Here is an 18,507-nt window from a genome sequence, read left to right on the forward strand (position 1 = left end):
TTATGCTTGTACATTACAGCTCACACAGGGGCCTTCAATGCAACTACTTCCATTGTTTTTCTCATGTAACAGGAACCCCAAATGTGTTGTTTTTGGGCCCGAACAGACAGGCCAAAATAAAGCTGCTTCGAGTCACTTTGGAGGTATGCTGTTTAAATGACACATGCATCTTAAGAGGCCAGAAGCTGCGCCAAAGCTGCGCTCTAGTCTTTAGGGCTAGAGAGTGGCTTTGGTGTGTCTTCTAGCCTCTTAGGATGCATGCATCATTTAAATAGCATATCTCTAAAGTGACCCAAAACATCTTTATTTTGGGATGTCTGTTCGGGCCCTTTGTTGTTTGAAAAAGGTGAGACTACTTTGAACATTTCTCTCACCCCATGGAAGTCACGTCACTTCAACAAATTCAGTTCCCTGAAGCCCTACTTTTTAAAAAAAAAAAAAGGTTTATTAAATTTAAAACATACATATTAAAATAATACATGTATACAAAAGAAAAAGAAAAACAACAAGACAAAAAATGGAATAACATACATATTTCAAATATAGGCAAACCAAATATACATTAAATTAACCATACAATAAGCAAACATAGAATCATAGAATAATAGAGTTGGAAGAGACCACAAGGGCCATCCAGTCCAATCCCCTGCCATGCAGGAAATCTCAATCAAAGCATCCCTGACAGATGGCCATTCAGCCTCTGCTTAAAGACCTCTAAAGAAAGAGACTTCACTACACTCTGAGGAAGGAGTGTGTTCCACTGTCGAACAGCCCTCACTGTCAGGACGTTCTTCCTAATGTTGAGGTGGAATCTCTTTTCCTGCAGTTTGCATCCATTGTTCCGGGTCCTGTTCTCTGGAGCAGCAGAAAACAAGCTTGCTCCCTCCTCAATATGACATTCCTTCAAGTATTTAAAAAAGGGCTATCATATCACCTCTTAACCTTCTTTTCTCTAGGCTAAACATCCCCAGCTCCCTAAGTCGTTCCCCATAGGGCAAGGTTTCCAGACCCTTCACCATTTTAGTTGCCCTTCTTTGGACATGTTCCAGTTCCTCAATGTCCTTTTTGAATGGTAGTGCCCAGAACTGGACGCAGTATTCCAGGTGAGGCCTGATCAAAGCAGAATATAGTGGCACTATTACTTCCCTAAGTAATGCCTAAGGAAGGTACATTCCCTTGTTAATATCCTTCATATTCCAATTCTATCCTTCCCTTTCCCAATCTTTCTTCCTCTAACCTTCGATTTCTTCAGAATCTTTCCATCCTTCCTCCTATTTTATTCTCCTTTCTCCTTTCCCTCTCCTTATATCCTCTAGAAATCCTTCCACCTCATTGCTAACGTTCTCTAGTCTTTCGTTTCTTATCCCCTTCACCTCTAACCTTTAATCAATTACTCTAACAATCTTCAACACTCGTTCTTCTTTCTCCATCCTTACCAACTTCCTCTTCCTTTAAGCACTGTTTGCTTTAATTTTCCTTAACCTGATTTTCTTGAGTCAATGTAACACAATCAAAATTATACTTGTCTCCCATTACGGTATATTACACCAGAACTTCTTTAGGTATACAATCATTTTTTTTCCATATTTGATTGACATTGTTTACTGTTTCCCCTTTTATTATTAATGTTAATTTATCCATTTCGATAGCCTGAAGCCCTACTTTGAACATTTCTCTCACCTCATAGAAGGCAGGTGCCTCATTACTACATCCAGTGCTTGAATTGTTTCAAAAGGAACACTTGGAAGACGACCAGAGAGAGCATCATGTAAGGCCTGCAAACTCACACCTGACATCCACTTTATCGCCACTTTAAATATTCTGTCCTTCCCTTCTCCTGGCAATGTGACCTCCAATTCCACCTGCAACATTTGGAAACGACAACAAGATGATTCTTTCCATTTAGAGATGTACACTTAAAGGTGTCTACACAGATAACTGTGTATACCACCTTGAGCTCCTAGGAGAAAAAATGGGATATAAATGTACCAAGAAAACGTATGAAAAACATGTAGCTTTGCCCTCATAATGAAAATGTATGTGGAACAATTAGAATGACAACTCAATCAAGTCTTATATACTTACTTTATCTCTCCCTATAGGAAGTGGCATAGCTGTATAGAGGTTTTTTCTTCCATCAAATACTGGCTTGCGATCCCCAAATATCTGTGCTTTAAAGTGCTGGACCATGTGTTCAACTATTTCTCTGAAAACAGAGAAGAACTCTGTTAAAAAATAGCTCCCATTGTTCAAACAAAATGTTTAAAGTCTCCCATCAAAAAGCATTAATTAATTAATTATAGCTATGAACAAAAAGCAAAATGTCATTAACCAGTAGGCTCAGATCACCACAACCTCTGGGATCATTCAAGTGTCCAAAAACAGAGCCACATGTTATAGCCTATATAAAAACTCAGTGACTGTAGCTTATACAGGCAACTTTGTAAAGCATTTTTATACCACCAAACAAATTTTTTATTTAGTGAATTTGGGCCCAACCTTTCTCCCAGAGTGGGACCAAGGTGACTATTTACTCACTCTCCCAACTCCACCCTCACCAGCAAGTGAAGACAGAAAAAGAAGCATTTGTTAACCTCTTGTTTCCCTTTAACGGGCTTGATAACAAACTGAAGAACAAAGCAAAAAGTTAAGTAGTAGTTGAACCACAGTGAAATCTGTTAAACATGAGATCCCAAACCAACAATACCAACCAAAATATCAAAACTTCATTTTAAAAAAAGTACCACTGACAACAGGGCAAGAAGACAAGGAAATATTCAGGATAATAAAAGAAGATTTTAAAAAACTGATTTTGTTTTTAAGAGGAGCTAGCTTAAAGTGTTAACAGATCAGCAACATGACTGCATCTTACTTACTAAGCAATGTCCCTGTAAGAAATGGTTCTGTACAGTACTTGCTTTGACATTAAGACAGTGAAATATATGAAGCTGAGCAAAAATCAAAGTATGCTGTACCTGTTAACTCTTCTAGGGCACTTCTCTGGCTTTATATCCAATTCGTAATGATAGATGTCAATTTTGGGAATGTCCATTTCAAAAAAGTTGGCTTGTAGTTTGATTGTTCTCCCTGAAGTACCAAAATCAGGTCGAGGAGGAGGTTTGAATGCAAATGCCTGTACTGGAGGTGGCAAAGATGGAGGTGTTGCAAGTACTAGAAAGAAGAGAAAAGCAATATGAGTGGTGCATGTTCCATAAATATAGTTTTTCAGAAAAAGTATTCCATTTGCAAACAACAAAAAAGAACATCCTCCTGTTACTACACCCTGCATTATTTTCACCAAATCATAGAATCACAGATTTGGAACAGACCACAGGGGCCATCCAGTCCAAGCCCTCGCCAAACTGGAATTCACAATGAAAGCACCCCGACAGATGGCCATCTGTTTAAAAACCTTCAAAAAAGGAGACTCCATCACACTCCACGGGGTTCCACTCTCAAACAGCTCTTACTGTCAAGAAGTCATTCTTAATGCTGAGGCACAATCTCTTTTTCTGTAGTTTGAATCCATTGCTCCATATTCTGGTCACTGCAGCAGCAGAAAACAAGCTTGCTCCATCCTCAAATTGACATCCCTTCAAATATTTAAACAGGACTATCACCTCTTCACTTGCTGTTTTCCAGGCTAAACCAGGGTGAACAGACATGTCCCACATTTCAACCATCTACCCAGGAAGGATTCCAAAATGTCCTCCATTCTGAGCATGACTAAGAACCACAAATGTATATTTATAGGAGTGTTTTTAGCTTTTATTTGGCAATGAGGTACAGACATTTTGTTATAATAGTAGCTACAAAAAGGCCAAAGAGCATGAATCTGGGCAGGACATGATGACCTTTAAGTGAGCTTCTCATGAGCGGTCACAGAGACCTGGGGCATGTGTAAAGGACCCATACAACTTCATGGGTGTTAAGTACTTCTGCTTTCCACCCCACCTCCCCTGCTATGTACATTTCCCCTTGAAAGTGACAGACAAAGATTTGCTATATGGCCAACATGTCTACCCCTAGACAAAGATTTGTTAGCCTAAAACATTAAGCCAGCTAGCACCCATGGCATCCTATTCCAAAGTCCCTAGGGTCTGTCTTAATTTGAGTATTAAAATCCCCCTATTATATATTATTTGTGGGTTCCCTCTCAGGACCCCAGCTTTTGGGGTAATGCTTCTTAAAATTAGTCTTCGTCTCATTTGTCATTAATAGCAAGGTAACAAACATCAATAAATAAAGTCAGGAGGCAAAGAGAAAACACACTGTTTAATCAAAACTATCCAGTGAGTTTTCCTGCCATTAATGGCAAAACCAATTCTCTGAGCAGAGCAAGATCAGTGGCTGCAGTCCAAAAAACTGTTTAAGCTAGCCAGAGTACTTTGCCTTAAAGTCAGCTTAGCAATATAGATTTTAATGCTACCCCTGCTATATACTCTAGTGAGTAGCTACATATGACACAGAGGGCACGATCCGCAGCTGGTACACTGGTATGTAAATAAATGGATTAGCATGATCTAGGGGCAGGAACTCTGGATTACAGCCAAACAAAAACCCAAAAGATACAGCATGTGAACTTATAACATGTTGAACAATTTAACATATTTTTCCCAAATCATATTCAAATCAGCTTCTTCAAAACAATGAGCTCATACAGACAGGCCAAAATAAAGCTGCTTCAGGTCACTTTGGAGGTATGCTGTTTAAATGATGCATGCGTCCTAAGAGGCCAGAAGCCACGCCAAAGTCATGCTCCAGTTCTAAGGACTGGAGCGCAGCTTTGGCACAGCTTCTGACCTCTTAAGATGCATGTGTCATTTAAACAGCATATCTCCAAATGACCTGAAGCAGCTTTATTTTGGCCTGTCTGTATGGGTCCAATGTTTCTTAATGTTTCAAACAGCATTTGAATTTGTAACAACCAACAAGATGGGGGTATAAGATTGAAATTTAGCATTTCAGGGGTTTAATTCTACAGGAGAGCACATCAAAAAGCCCAGAAATATGGTCTATAAGAGAGGTTCTCAACATGTTTTTGGACATCAACAAAACCCTCAGCCAACCTGGCCAATTGTCAAGGACTCTTGGAGCAGAAATCCAATACATCTAGAGGACCTTTGGTCTAAAACATCTTGCAAAGGTTTAACAACAAATGCTCAGGGCATATCCCTATCTATGGTTCTCATTTGGCATTAGTGTACTAAAAAGTTTTTTTTATGATACACCATTATCCTTCTTATATAGTATCTACAACACAGAAGCCTGTATTTTTTTTTTATTTTTTATGTATGTCTTACCAGAATGCACATGTGAAATTAGCTGGGTTGATTCCTGCTTCCCTGCCTCTTACAACCATCTAAAAACATTATCAAGGCATTGGATATATCTGCAAAGAGGAAAACATATACACAAAATGGTCCATACAGGACACAGCCGGATGGGTTGAGACTGGAGATGTAAAAACTCTGGGAATTAAATTATGAAGCCATGAAAAACAATTCTCTCTCTGCCCATCAATACCCCACCTAGCCGGGGGGGGGGGGGAGAGACATTTAACTCTTGGCAAAAGGAAAATTATTACAATTAACTAAATAGGTATTGCTAGTCATTGTTTCTTTAGCAGAAAATTTGGTCCCAGAGAGTGGGGCCAAATTTAATCCCAGAAACCTGAAACCATAGGTTTTAAGAAACATTTTATTAAAAACGAATATGTACATTCAAAATGAAACAACAAAACCTCTAGCTAAACAAAATACAAGTAGGAAAGGGGCAGCAGACAGGTGTAAAAAAGGAGCTTTATAAAAAGGAGCTTCTTTGTCAGAGGCTTTGTTAAGTGAGGTATGCCTATATAAACTATACTAAAGAGAGAGCTGGAAACTGCCACACCCCATATATATAAAAGAGAAGTATTTTATTTTGTCATTAAGTCAAAATCCTAAGGTTTCTGCTAGCAGTAAATTCTTCAACAGTTCAGTAATGTGCTATCATAATAGGCCCACCACCAGAACCATCACTTGTTCCTATTATGATGGTGGCAGCACCTACAAGTTGCAAAAATGCATCGAGGACAAACAGCAGATGGCAAAATGTGTTCCTGTTGGACACCATGAGAGTATCATCAGGGTGCAACAGATCTTTGGGAAGCTCCAAAACCAGAACAGGTATTGGGTCACTTGAAGGACCATTTGTCAAAGGTGGAAGACAAGACTTTGTCAAGAATTCAGAAACCACTGCCTTGTATTATCCTTTTTTTTTCCTCTAAGAGAAGAAAAGACACTCAAGTTCCTATTCCATTAGAGACCTCAAGACTTCCTCCAAGACTACTTTTCTCTTGTCTACAGAAGCAGCAGAAAGCTAATTAACATCATGCTAAAGTCCCAGCTAACATCCGTTTTTCTACCGCCTCTTCTCAAGCACCAATTTTATTCTGCAGTGGGAGACAAGAAGAGGAGAGATACACACTAGGAATACTGAAGATCATGGCAGAATTTCCTGTAGGTTCACCCATTCATCACTCCGAACAGTTTTATATTCTTGTAGGATATCAAAATTTACCAAAGCCTACTTTATGTTATATTAAGAAGTCCTTAATAGTTGCTAATATACTGGAAGTACTCACTATCTTAGACAGAACATTACATGTTCCTTCTCCATCTCTTCCTATCAGCTTCAAACATAAGTGTGTCAAAGTGGCTGAAGCCATATGATAGTCTACAGACGGAAAATGAAATGTAAACCTGGAGTGCTTATTTTCAATTACACCTCTTACTTTGCTTGAACTAAAGGGGTTTTTTAAGGGTTAAATGTGTCAATGTTCTGTCTAAATACTCTAAAGGCACCAGATTCTGTATGATCTTGCAAGCTAGGCATGGCCAGTCCTGGTTAGTACTTGGATAACAGACTGCCAACAAATACCAAGTGCTGTAGACTACTTTTCAGAGGAAGGAAGTGGCAAAACCACCTCTGACTATTCCTTCACTAAGAAAACTCTGAAATTCATGGAGCCAACACATGCAGATGAGTAACTTGAAGGCACACATAAATACATAAATGTCAATACATAGATATGCTTAGTATGTGCATTTTCTCAGGGTCACGTCAGTCTCCAGTCCTGTGTCCCTCTCCAGCCTCACAAAAGTACATACGATACTACTTGTGTTGTACCTCCAAAGGTTTTGGATTTTGGAGCATTTCAGATATGGCAGATTCAACGTGTAAAAGCTGAGTGGGAGCAACTTGACAGATTTTCAGCCTTATACATCAGTTTCAGTATTAAAAGAAACAAGAGGAACAAGAGCCCTCCTCCAACCACCATCTTGAGGGGGAGAGAGGCCAGGCCTGGAAGACAAAGAGCCCTCCTCCAACCACCATCTTGAGGGGGAGAGAGGTCTGGCCTGGAAGACAAAGAGCCCTCCTCCAACCACCATCTTGAGGGGGAGAGAGGCCTTGCAATTTTTTGTATTGTTTTGCAATTTTACTGTACACCGCTATGATCATTGCGGAATAGCGGTCTATAAATAAAAAATATTATTATGATTATTATTATTAAAAAAAAGGAAAACTCAGTCTTGTGGCACCTTTAAGACTGATTCATGTTATCATAGGTTTTCATGGATTACAATCCATTTTAGTGAATCTGAGTGAACGGCAATTCACAAAAAATAATACTAAACGAGGAAAAAAGAATACTGAAGCAATTCATTCTTAAGGGTGCCACAACATCCCTTTCTCCTTTTTTCTTTCCTCCTCTCCTTTTTTATAACTTTATAGCCTGCTTTTGCTTCCCTAAACTGGATGGGCTCCTGCCTTAACTATGGGTCTATTCTTTCTGTTGTGTGCCTTTTTGTTGTTTCTGATGTATGGCCACCCTAAGGCAAACCTAGCACAGGGTTTTCATGGCAAGTTTCTTCAGAGGAGGCTTGCCATTGCCATCCTCTGAGGCTGAGAGAGTGTGACTTGCCCTGGGTCACCCAGTGGGTTTACATGGCTGAGCTGGGATTTGAAATGTCTCACTCCAACCACTACACTTTGCCGGCTGCATGGTTACAGGCTGATTAAAAAGACCAGAAAGTGCCACATTTTGCTCCTGTTCCTTCTGGTTTTATTTTGGAGATCCACACGCATTTTGTTCAGCCCAGAATATTTTCTGTCAGCTCCCAGTACGATCAGAGACCTTTTATACAAGCTCCACAGGTTGGTTTATTTTAACCCAATATAAGCTCAGAAATAAATAAATTCTGGGGCTTCGCAATCAGTCTGGATACACCTTGTGTCTCCAACCTTAGCAGAATAAAGAGGTCTTATCTCCTTCAGAACATAATAACCCAAACAGACATTACATCGATTTAAAATGAGCCCTTTAAACTGGCCCATGCTTATTACAAATCACTAGTGACTGCCAGCAATTCAATTCAGTTTACTGCATAGTAAACTAAAGCCAGCATGGTGCAGTGGTTTGGACTACAACTCTGGAGATCAGGGTTCAATTCCCCGCTCAGCCCCCCTTGCACGAGTCACGCACTTTCAGCCCAGAAAATCCTATGATGAAGTTCGCTTTAGGGTCATCACAAATTAGAAATAACTTGGAACACACAAAACAAATAATAATTAATAATTTGTTTTATTTATATACCGCTATTCCAAAGATCATAGCGGTGAACAGCAAGTAAGCTAATTAGCAAGTAAGCTAATTTGCCCCCAACAGTCTGGGTACTCATTTTAGCAACCTCGGAAGGATGCAAGCCTGAGTCGAGCTTGGGCCCTTTTGCTGGTCTTGAACTCGCAACCTTGTGGTCTTGAGTGAATGGCTGCAGTACAGGCATTTAACCACTGCGCCACCAGGGCTCCATGGAACAAAAACAACAGGCAAGTCAAGAAATAGACACAGGGGCCTAACTTCTTTAATGAAGTACCAAATGTATTCTGAGAGCAACCTTCACCCCATCCTAGCCAAAGGTATTCAGTCCATCAGTAACCATATTGTTCCATTTATGGGATGGAAGATGGGTGAATCTCAGTATTTAACCAAATACCGCAAGCCCTGGGAAAACAACCAGATAGGGCTATGTTGTCCCCTGGCCCAATACTCACAGGCTGAGATTTGGAAGTGCAATTGTCATGTTAATAAATAGTTAAATTCTTAGTTTTCTTTTTGTAAAAAGGATGCTAGGCTTCAGCTTCTTTTGTCTTGGTGATACAGTACATAAACGCCTGGATCCCACCCCCCTTTTCAGGAATTGGTAGACAAGCACCACAATACCAGTGCTGCTTTGTGATCTGTCTAATGATACATAATTTGCACAGCTAATACACTGCCTTTGATTATGAAAATACTCCCGCAGTTACCACAGTGGTTATTTGTACTATTAGATTAGTTTCAGCATACCTTTTGTTCTTTCAAATGGCATACTTAAAAGGGGATAGCGCGTTCAGACTGGATTTTTATTGGGTGGGGGATACACAAACCAAGTGATATAACCACAACCTTTAAAAATGGCCAACTGTATGAGCTACTAATCCTATTTTCCCCATGGATTGTTCTGGTATGTCAATGGGCACATTACCACACTTAGATTCTCCTTAAAGTATTATCCCTACAAGGCCTTGAGAAGCTTCAAGTGTAAGCTCATGACTTAAAAGATATGGAAAATCTTTGTGGCTCAACGTGATCCGATCCACATAAATTTTATGATACTGTGGGAAGAGCGAAAATAAGTTTGGGACAAATAAACTAGTAACCAACCACTATCTGCTGTTCAAATTCGTCTATCTCCTGAAAGCAGTCATTTTTTAAAAAGCTAGGCACCTTAGTCATTTTATTAAAATAACCGAAGCTATGAAAACACCGCATCAGTCAGAAGAACACTAACCAGAATTTAAGAAAAGGCTACCTTTATAGGCCTTCAAAGGCCAGTTTATCAATTTTCTTCAAAGTCAGATTGAGTAGGGTTCCAATACAATGCAACAGCCAACCTACTTACAAGGGTACTGCAACTGCCAAAAGAATCAGCCATCGCTTTGTTAGTGACTCTTTATCCAGCCAGTAATACCTGCGACCTCTGAATAGTCACCAAACAAAAAACAAATAGTCATCTCATATGCTGTTACTCGGATCCCAGCATTATTAAGCACATGCTTGGGAAACAGTGTTGCCTGGATCAACACTGGATAAGTAAGTGTTCAGGATGACATTTCTAAGATAAGAGATACCTCTTTTTAGTGCAAAATGGAAAAGCACGTCAAGGCCTCTTCCACTTGGGCTGCTGCCACACTGTACAATTAAAGCAGTTTAAGACCGCTTTAATTATCAAGGTGACACCCCATGGAATGCTGGGATCTGCAGTGAGGTGGATATTGATATCTGCAACAGTAGTTTGTTGTGGCACCAGAGCTCTCTGACAGAGAAGGCTAAAGAACTCACAAAACTACAAAATTGGACTTTCATAAAGCCTTATTAGAGTATCTCCCTGGGCATCTACTGTATTAGAGTTAAGATGAAACTGCCAAACTTGTGAACAATTAATTGATCAGGGCCCACAGAAGAAGTCAGGAAAGAAATTTGAAAAGTAAATACTATGTTAAATTAACAGTTCTGCTGCCATTCTGACGCAGCATATGACTAGGAAAATCCAGTCCAAATGGGCATCCAAAGCCACAATATAACAAGAATATCAGTCAGTGTTTGGTTAACTGTCAACTCTACAGCTCTACATTTCACTTGTATGCAGAAAGTGCTTTAATCACATTTATTATGTCCTAATACGTGTCCCTAGGTGGCATCTTTCTCATAACACATATGAAGATGGGATGTAAATTACACTCATGGGTACCAGTGATTAACAGTTTCAGCTTAGAAAACGTTAACACAGTAAGTACAAATAGACATGAGGGAGCCAGGGTGGCTTAGCGATTTGGACTATGACTCTGAAGATCAAGGTTCGATTCCCTGCTCAGCCATGAAACCCACTGGGTGACCTTGGGCAAGTCACATCTTCTCAGCCTGAGGGGAATGCAATGGCAAACCTCCTCTCAACAAATCTTGACAACAATACGGTTGCCTTGAGGTTGCCATAAATCAGAAACAACTTGAAGGCACGCAAGAAAAAAAGAAAAAGAAGATATGGACTATAAAAATATGCAACGTCCTTACATCAAATGAAACCACTGGTTCATCAAGCAAGGTACTGCCTCTTCTAACTTCAACCTGACCTTTCCCAGACCTGCCTTTTGATATTCTTTGATGCAAGGGACTGAATCTGGGATTGTATGTGCTCTGTCTCTGAAGAGTGGTCCCTCCTGTATCACAAAAGTTCACCATGAGCCTCATGATGTTTGCAGAGCGGCATGTACACAGACTTGTCTCCTTTGATTTCAAATGAGCAACTCAAACTTCAGAACGCAGGAGCACCTCAAGGCTCCAGCTAGTCCGCCCTCCTGTTTCAGACAAGCCAAACAGGTGTCTCCAAAACACACACAAGCATGGCAACGAAGGCCCAGATCTTCTTATAACTCTGTTACTGCCTCAAAGCAGCTAGTATTAAATGTCAGTCTCAGCATTTAGACTGTTACTTTTTAAAAGAATTAGTTATAAACCTACTGATACTGACCTAAAGTAGTGAGTAAAGTATTCTTAAAAATGCAGCGCTTTTCATTAGCCATTTCTTAAAGGTAACTGAGATCCAAAACACATTGCAGAAATAATCCAGTTTGAAACCATTTTAACTGCCATGGCTTAAGACTAGGGAATTCTGGGAACTGGAGTTTTGCCAGACATTTAGCCTTCTCTGTCACAGAGCTCTGGTGCCACAATAAACTACAATTCCCAGGATTCCCTAGCACTGAGCCAGGGCAGTTAAAGCAGTCTCAAACTGGATTGTTTCTGCAGAGTGTTTTGGACCTGAGTTACCTCTTACTTTTGTTGTTGAATTCAAAGATATAGCTGTGTTAGTCTGTGGAATCAGTATATAAGAGAGATCTTGTAGCACCTTTGAGAGTAAGTGAAAGAAAGAAGTTGGCAGCATGAGCTTTCATAGACTTAAGTCTACTTCCTCAGATGCATTTGTTGTTATTGTTGTGTGCCTTCAAGTCATTTCCAACTAAGACCACCATAAGTTGGAAACAACATGAAGGCACACAACAACAAGGCTAACTCAAGTGTCCTAAAGTGCAAGAGCTTTGTCCATGTTTCCTGCTACAGGTTGGGTCTGCCTTCTCCAAAATGCCTGGCATCAGACATGTTTTGAATTTCTGATTTTTCCAGATTTTGGAATACCTGTAAATACATAATGAGATATCTTGGATATGGGACCCAAGTCTTCAGCATGAAACTTGTATATGTTTTGTATAACCTTATAAACGTAGCCTGAAAGTAATATGTGTAAATTTTAAATAATTTTGTGCAAGAAACAAAGTGTGTGTGTGTATGCACTGAACCATCACAAAGCAAAGCTGTCACTATCTCAGCCAGCCATGTGTGTGATTTTGGATTCTGGACTATTTCTGGATAAGGGATACTCAACCTGTACTAATAAAACCAGAAGAAATGTATAGGTCAGCATTGAGGAAAGGAACTAAAATAAACAAACTGCTGAAAAGAAAACTGGACATTGGTATCACAACTAGAAACTAGCTTTGCTTGTGTTTACCATTTTCTGGAAAGCGACATGAAATTTAATTTTCCATCTTGTCTAATAATAAATACTGCAGTAAAGTGCTCGATCTCTATAGTATGTATTACGAATTAAAGTAACCTTAATGATGTCCACAATAATAGTCAAAGCACTTGGGGGGAGGAGACATATTCCACATCACCAACAATTCTGCCGGCAGCATCCAAGAAGCATGCCTGGCTCTCCGCAATTATATTCCACATTGCACTGAAGATGCCACTGACAATAACAAGGTGGAAAAATAATACATTTTGCAAGCAACAAGTCCTGCAACTTGAGAGCTGAGGAAATAATTTTATGCAACTGCTCAACAAAATGTGCTATGTTTTTTAACCAAGTGTCTAGAAGACCCCTGGTAACAGTCCACAAATGGGATACTCAAGAGATGATGTCTACTAGATAGGAGTTCCACCAAGTTTCCCTTGACTAAATATATATTTTAAAAGCTGCCACAGATACTGTGCTTATTGGCAAACAGTTGTCCCTTCGGCCGAGATAGCAGGTAACCCCTGTATGGCTCTATAGCACTGTTCTTGACTAGGAAAATACAGGAGCCCAAAGTGCTAACTTAATGCAACATTGAGCTGTGGACTAAATAAAGTACAATACAGTACACTTCACATCATGGCTGGCCAGCCCAGACTACTAGTTTGTGGCACCCTTGGGCACAAGGAGCAAGGTCCATGAACCTGGCCATGACAAGGAATGAGACATTCACTCCTGCCTGGTCCTCCTGTGCAGACCTGCTCCCCAGCTCAAATGAGACTTAAAATCACAGCAAAGTACAGTTTTTGTATATGTGATGGGCCTATCTTTTTGAAACAGACTTAAGCTACACTTGCCAAACAGGAGGGCAATAACTGCAACATATTCTCACAAAGACCAGCTATTTCTACAACCCAGACACATGGCACAGAAACAAGTAACTTATCCAACACAAGAGGAGTTACACTGGATAATAATTATAGTTTCGCTCAATGCAAAGCTCTAACAGGGCAAAGTTGAGGCCAGTCCATAGGATTAAAGCATTGTTTCCTAAACTCTGGTCTTCCAGGTGTTTTTGGACTTCAACTCCCAGAAACCCTGGCCAGTTTAGCCAACAATGAGGAATTCTGGGAGTGAAGTCGAAAGCATCTGGAGGACCAAAGTGTGGGAAACACCGGGTTAAAGGAACACTGCAGTTCTACAATACATTTGCAGCAAGAGGTATAAACGATACTAGCTTATATTAAAAGTAGTGCAGGGCAGGGCTATCTTTTTACATTTATATAAAATATTATATAAAAACTCCTAGCTTATACTTCAGTAGCGCAGAGAGAGTATCTTCCTCCTTACCCAGTCGGGTATCAGAAAAGGTTTCCATCTAATGTGCCAGGTAGATGGAAATTATGCCACACAAATGAACTTGGAAGTGAAAGTGGTCCTGTGAACATGTCTAGACAACAAAGCATGAATCAGAGTGTGATCAAGCTTTCTGTGATCAGAAACCAGCTGGCAGCAAGATGCCAGGGGGACACAGATGTGTGCATATTACTTATTTATATCCTTTCAGAAAGGACACAATGCCTTGCTCCCTCCTCCTCTCTTTATCTTCACAACTACCTGTAAGGTAAACCGTGCTGAAAAGACCCTCTAAGCACCATACTACACTGCCTGACTCACAGAATGCCACAAGTGCGTGTGGGGACACAAATGCACTTTGGGAGGGGGGACATATATACAGTGAGTGTGTATGTATAAGAGAAAGAGACAGAAGTGGAGATGGACAACAGTTCTGCATTCAGTGCCAGGACTCTGGGGTAGAAGACTTCCCGGCTAACAAAGCAGCAGTCATCAACCCTAGTACATAACAAAGAAAGGAGACGAGAAGTAGTACAGTGTGCCCTCCACATTTGCTGGGATTAGGGGCAGAGGATCCCCATGACAGGAGAAAAATTGGAAATTAAAAAAACCCACTACTTCTTTTTACCTGAGAAAACACCTCTGTAGGAATCTCAAGGTCCCCTAAGAAAGCTCTATGGTCAACATCTGCTGGAAGATGCGCTGGAGGACGGGCAAATGCCCAGAAAAGTGTTTTCTCTCTCTAGGTCCCCCAGTGTGACTTCTGGCAGAGGCTGACCTCAGAGTCAGAGGACCAAGAGATTCCTAGAGAGAACGTATTAATCAAATCCATGAATAATCAGATCAGCCAAAGTCAAAGCCACAGATGTGGAAGTCTGACTGTACAAAGGGCTCAGGCCATCAGCTGCTCAGCAGAACTCCATCCCCAATCCCACAGTATTTGATTTTCTTTTTCCATTGCCTTATGCCTTAGTGGTCGCTTGCTTAAAAATAAAATGAAAGTACAGCTGTGACGAGTGCCAAAACAGCACCGAAACCAAAGCAGATAAGCCACACAGAAGTGTGCCTGGAAGTGTGTCTTGGTGGGAAGGCAGTGATGGGAAGGGAGCCCCTTTTCTTAACTACTCCTCTCCCATTTGGGTCCAAGGCGGGGAGAGGAAAAGGGACCTCAGGTTACATCTCTCCCAGCCCCACAGCTTTCTACAGGGAGGGAGAAGAGAGTAAAAGCAGCACCTGAAACGCTCTCCCCACCAATAAGTTCTGAACTGTTTGTAAGGGCTTTTTAACTTTAATGGCATTTTAAAAATTCTTTTTAACTTTAAGCTGAATTAATACTGTAAATACCTTGGTTCTCTATTTTAATTTTCACATCTTGCATGTTTTTAGATTCCAGAATCCTAAAATCCAAAATACTCCAAAAGCCAAAGGGTCTTCCATGGGCGACACGAGAGACCGGGGCCTCTGCTTTCGGACTGTTTTGATTCATGCACAAAAGTATTTTTACAATATTATGCATAAAATTATCTGCAGGCTACGTGTGTAAAGTGTATATGCAACACAAACAAATGTTGTGTTTAGACGGGTCCCATCTCCAAGATTATATATGTACAGGTTGAGTTCCAAAATCCAACATATCTCAAAATTGTCCACATGGATGGCTGAGATGGCGACACCTTTGCTTTCTGAGGGTTCAACGTACACAAATGTTTGTTCCGTACGCAAAATTGTTTGTTTTTATTTTTTAATGTGTGTAAAATGATCTGCAGGCCATGTGTTTGTGGCGTACTGTATATGAAAATCTGTGTTTCTGAGCTGGATCTCATCTCCAAGGTATTTCGTTGTGTATGAGTCTAGTCTCCCTTGTCTGGAATTCCAAAATCCCAAACTTCTGTTTGTTTTCGATTCTGGATGTTATTGCACTTTACAAGAATAGTCACCATCATCATCATCATCATCATCATCATCATCATATGGCCAAGCAGGTTCAAGTCAACAAAAGTGCATGCTACCAACTTCTGTCTTTCAGTGAACCTAAAAGGTGTTACAAGATTCCTTTTCTTCTTCTTCATCATCTTCATCATCATCTCACTGTTTTGTGGCTTTTAGATGTTATTGTATTTACTACTACTAATGGTGTGGATTTTGGATGTTGTTGTAATTAGCAATAATAATAATGGTATCAGTTTTGTGAGTTTTGCATGTCACCTTCGTGGATTCTGGGTGTTATTGTAAATAAGAATAACCATATCACCGTTTTGTGGTTTTTGGATGTCAATGCACTTAACAAGATTGATTAAAAACAAAGTTATCACTGTTTTATGACTTGGGAAAGGAGGCCTTGTAATGCCTTTCAGAGCAACTGGAAGAACTGCAAGGCCTCTTTCCATACTGGTTTTACAAACTAACATGGCTAACACAGACACTCCACTATAAGTCGGCCTCATGTATAAATCTAGGGCAGGTTTTGGGGCCAAAACTATATGACCCATGGATAATAAGTCGAGGGTAAAACTTAGGGGCTTGTAACAAAGGATCTAAAGGATGATGATGATGAAGCAAAGGAAAACAATGTCTAAGGACTTACACAATCCTGACCCTGAAGACTGAAGGGATGGGGCTCCTTCCTTTCAACAGGGAGGATGGCTCCCTTCCTCAGTAAGAACTGAGACACAGCCCTTGCCTTGACCCTTGCGGAGGAAGGTCACTCTGCTTTCGGGGCCAATTTCTGGACTAAAATCCCTGGACTTATACATGAGAGTATATTATACAGTACACTATATCTCTGTTTTATGGACTGTTGATGTTTTTGCATATCATCATCATCATCATCATCATCTCCACAATAGTGATAACGATAATGACGGTGATAATGACCATAATTCCCATTGCCATAATAATACTTTCCATCAGCCTTATTATTATTATTATTATTCCCATCACAGCCTAATAATAATAATATCCCATTACCATCACCCCACAGCCTCATTGTTATTATTATTATTCCCACCCCACTACCAGCCTAATAATAAAGATAGTAATTTCCCATCACTTCCACCCCAAAGGCTTATGATTATGTTGTTGTTGTTGTTGTTAATAATAATAATAATAATATTTTCCATCCCCAGCCTCACAACTTCATTGTTATCATCCGCATCCCAGCCTAATAATAGTAATAACAATGCAATCCTATCCCTCCACCGCCAGCCTCCTCCTTGTTGTTATCCTTATGGTTCTCCTCCTCCATCCCCAGGAGGCGCGGGCGGGAGAAAAGAGAGGCCGAGACCGCCACCAACGTCTCCCTCCCTTCGTTCCCCGGGGAAGGCCTCGTGCTCCCGCTCATCCCCATCTTCGGGGAGGAAGGGCGCTTCCCGCGCGCGGCCTCCTGGCTTCCTCCCTGGCTTCCCTCCCCGCAGCCCCTTTCGAGACGAAGAAGAAGCGTTCCCTCACCGCCGGGCCCCGGGGCGACGGGGGCAGCTCCCCCGGCCGCGTACATGGCTGCGGAGGGTGCGCGGGCGGCGTGGCGCCTCTCTCCTCCTCCGCCGCCGCCGCCGCCTCCTCCTCCTCTTTCTTCTTCTCCTTCTCCTTCCTTTGGAGGCGCCGCTGAGGGGGAAAGAAAGAGGAGGAGGAGGAGGAGGAGGGCCCAGAGTCGGACCGCCTCCTCCTCGGCCCAAGAGTCCAGGGAGGAGGCAGCAGGCCCACTAGGCCCCGGAAGGGAAGGGAAGGAAGGGAAGGGGACGGACGATGGCCGACGCGGCCTCAGGGTCTACGCCCCGCCCCGCCCCGCCCCGCTCGAGCGACCGATCGATCGCCGGCTTCGATGTACCTCAGTCTTCCTCGCCTCCATTTACCTCAGAAACCCCCTCACGTTCTCCCCTCACATACTTTTCCCTGGCGCAAAAAGAAACACAACCACAACAACACAACCAGCCTCGGCGTTTTGTCTTATTGTCTTGAATGCCTTGTCGCCCTCTTTTCCCTCAGTCGCCTCAGAGGATCCCTCAGGTTCCCTCCCTCACAAAAAAGAAAACACACCACAACAAGCTCCGCCGCTTTATTGTATTTCCCCCCAGAATGACCAAATCACTTGAGGCTTATGGGGACCCACCCTTTCGAGGGGGTTTCTTAAGGCAGAGTTTCTTCAGGGAGGGCTTGCCATTGCCACATATTTGCTTCTTGTCCTATTCTCTGGAGCAGCAGGAAAAAAGTTTGCTCCATCCTTAAGGTGCCATCCTCTGAGGCTGAGAGAGTGTGATCCAGTCTCAAGCCAGGTGTCCTCCTTTCCCAGGACAGTTCAAGCCATCCGCCCAGGGTCCCAAAATGTCCCCCTGGGGCTGAGATGGTGTGACTTGCCCAAGTTTTCAAAGGAACCTGCCATTTGGGCCTGTTTGCCCTCTTTCGCTTGTAATTTCCAAGTGAGCATCCACAGACTTCGGTGGCTGAACAGGGCCAGAATGTCTGAGCATCAAAGGCTGGCAGGCGCTGGCAGAAGGGC

General features: G+C 41.6%; 1 protein-coding gene across 3 annotated transcripts in view; it reads right to left on the reverse strand.

The window, feature by feature from the left end:
* Positions 1-17,600, reverse strand: part of AGO2 (argonaute RISC catalytic component 2) — a 39,706-nt gene extending 22,106 nt beyond the window's left edge. Inside the window, exons 1-4 of one of the 3 annotated variants that reach the window (XM_042462490.1) lie at positions 17,463-17,600; positions 2,976-3,171; positions 2,086-2,206; positions 1,681-1,862 (exon numbers count right to left, since the gene is read on the reverse strand). In XM_042462490.1, coding sequence (XP_042318424.1) covers positions 1,681-1,862; positions 2,086-2,206; positions 2,976-3,171; positions 17,463-17,508 — 545 coding nt within the window. In that variant the 5' untranslated portion in view covers positions 17,509-17,600. Of the gene's footprint in view, positions 1-1,680; positions 1,866-2,085; positions 2,207-2,975; positions 3,172-5,303; positions 5,428-17,462 lie in introns of those variants that run through there. The other 2 variants (XM_042462489.1, XM_042462491.1) reach the window with 2 other exon arrangements.
* Positions 17,601-18,507: the final 907 nt, after the last annotated feature.

Source organism: Sceloporus undulatus, chromosome 4, assembly GCF_019175285.1.
Source record: "Sceloporus undulatus isolate JIND9_A2432 ecotype Alabama chromosome 4, SceUnd_v1.1, whole genome shotgun sequence".
NCBI lineage: Eukaryota > Metazoa > Chordata > Lepidosauria > Squamata > Phrynosomatidae > Sceloporus > Sceloporus undulatus.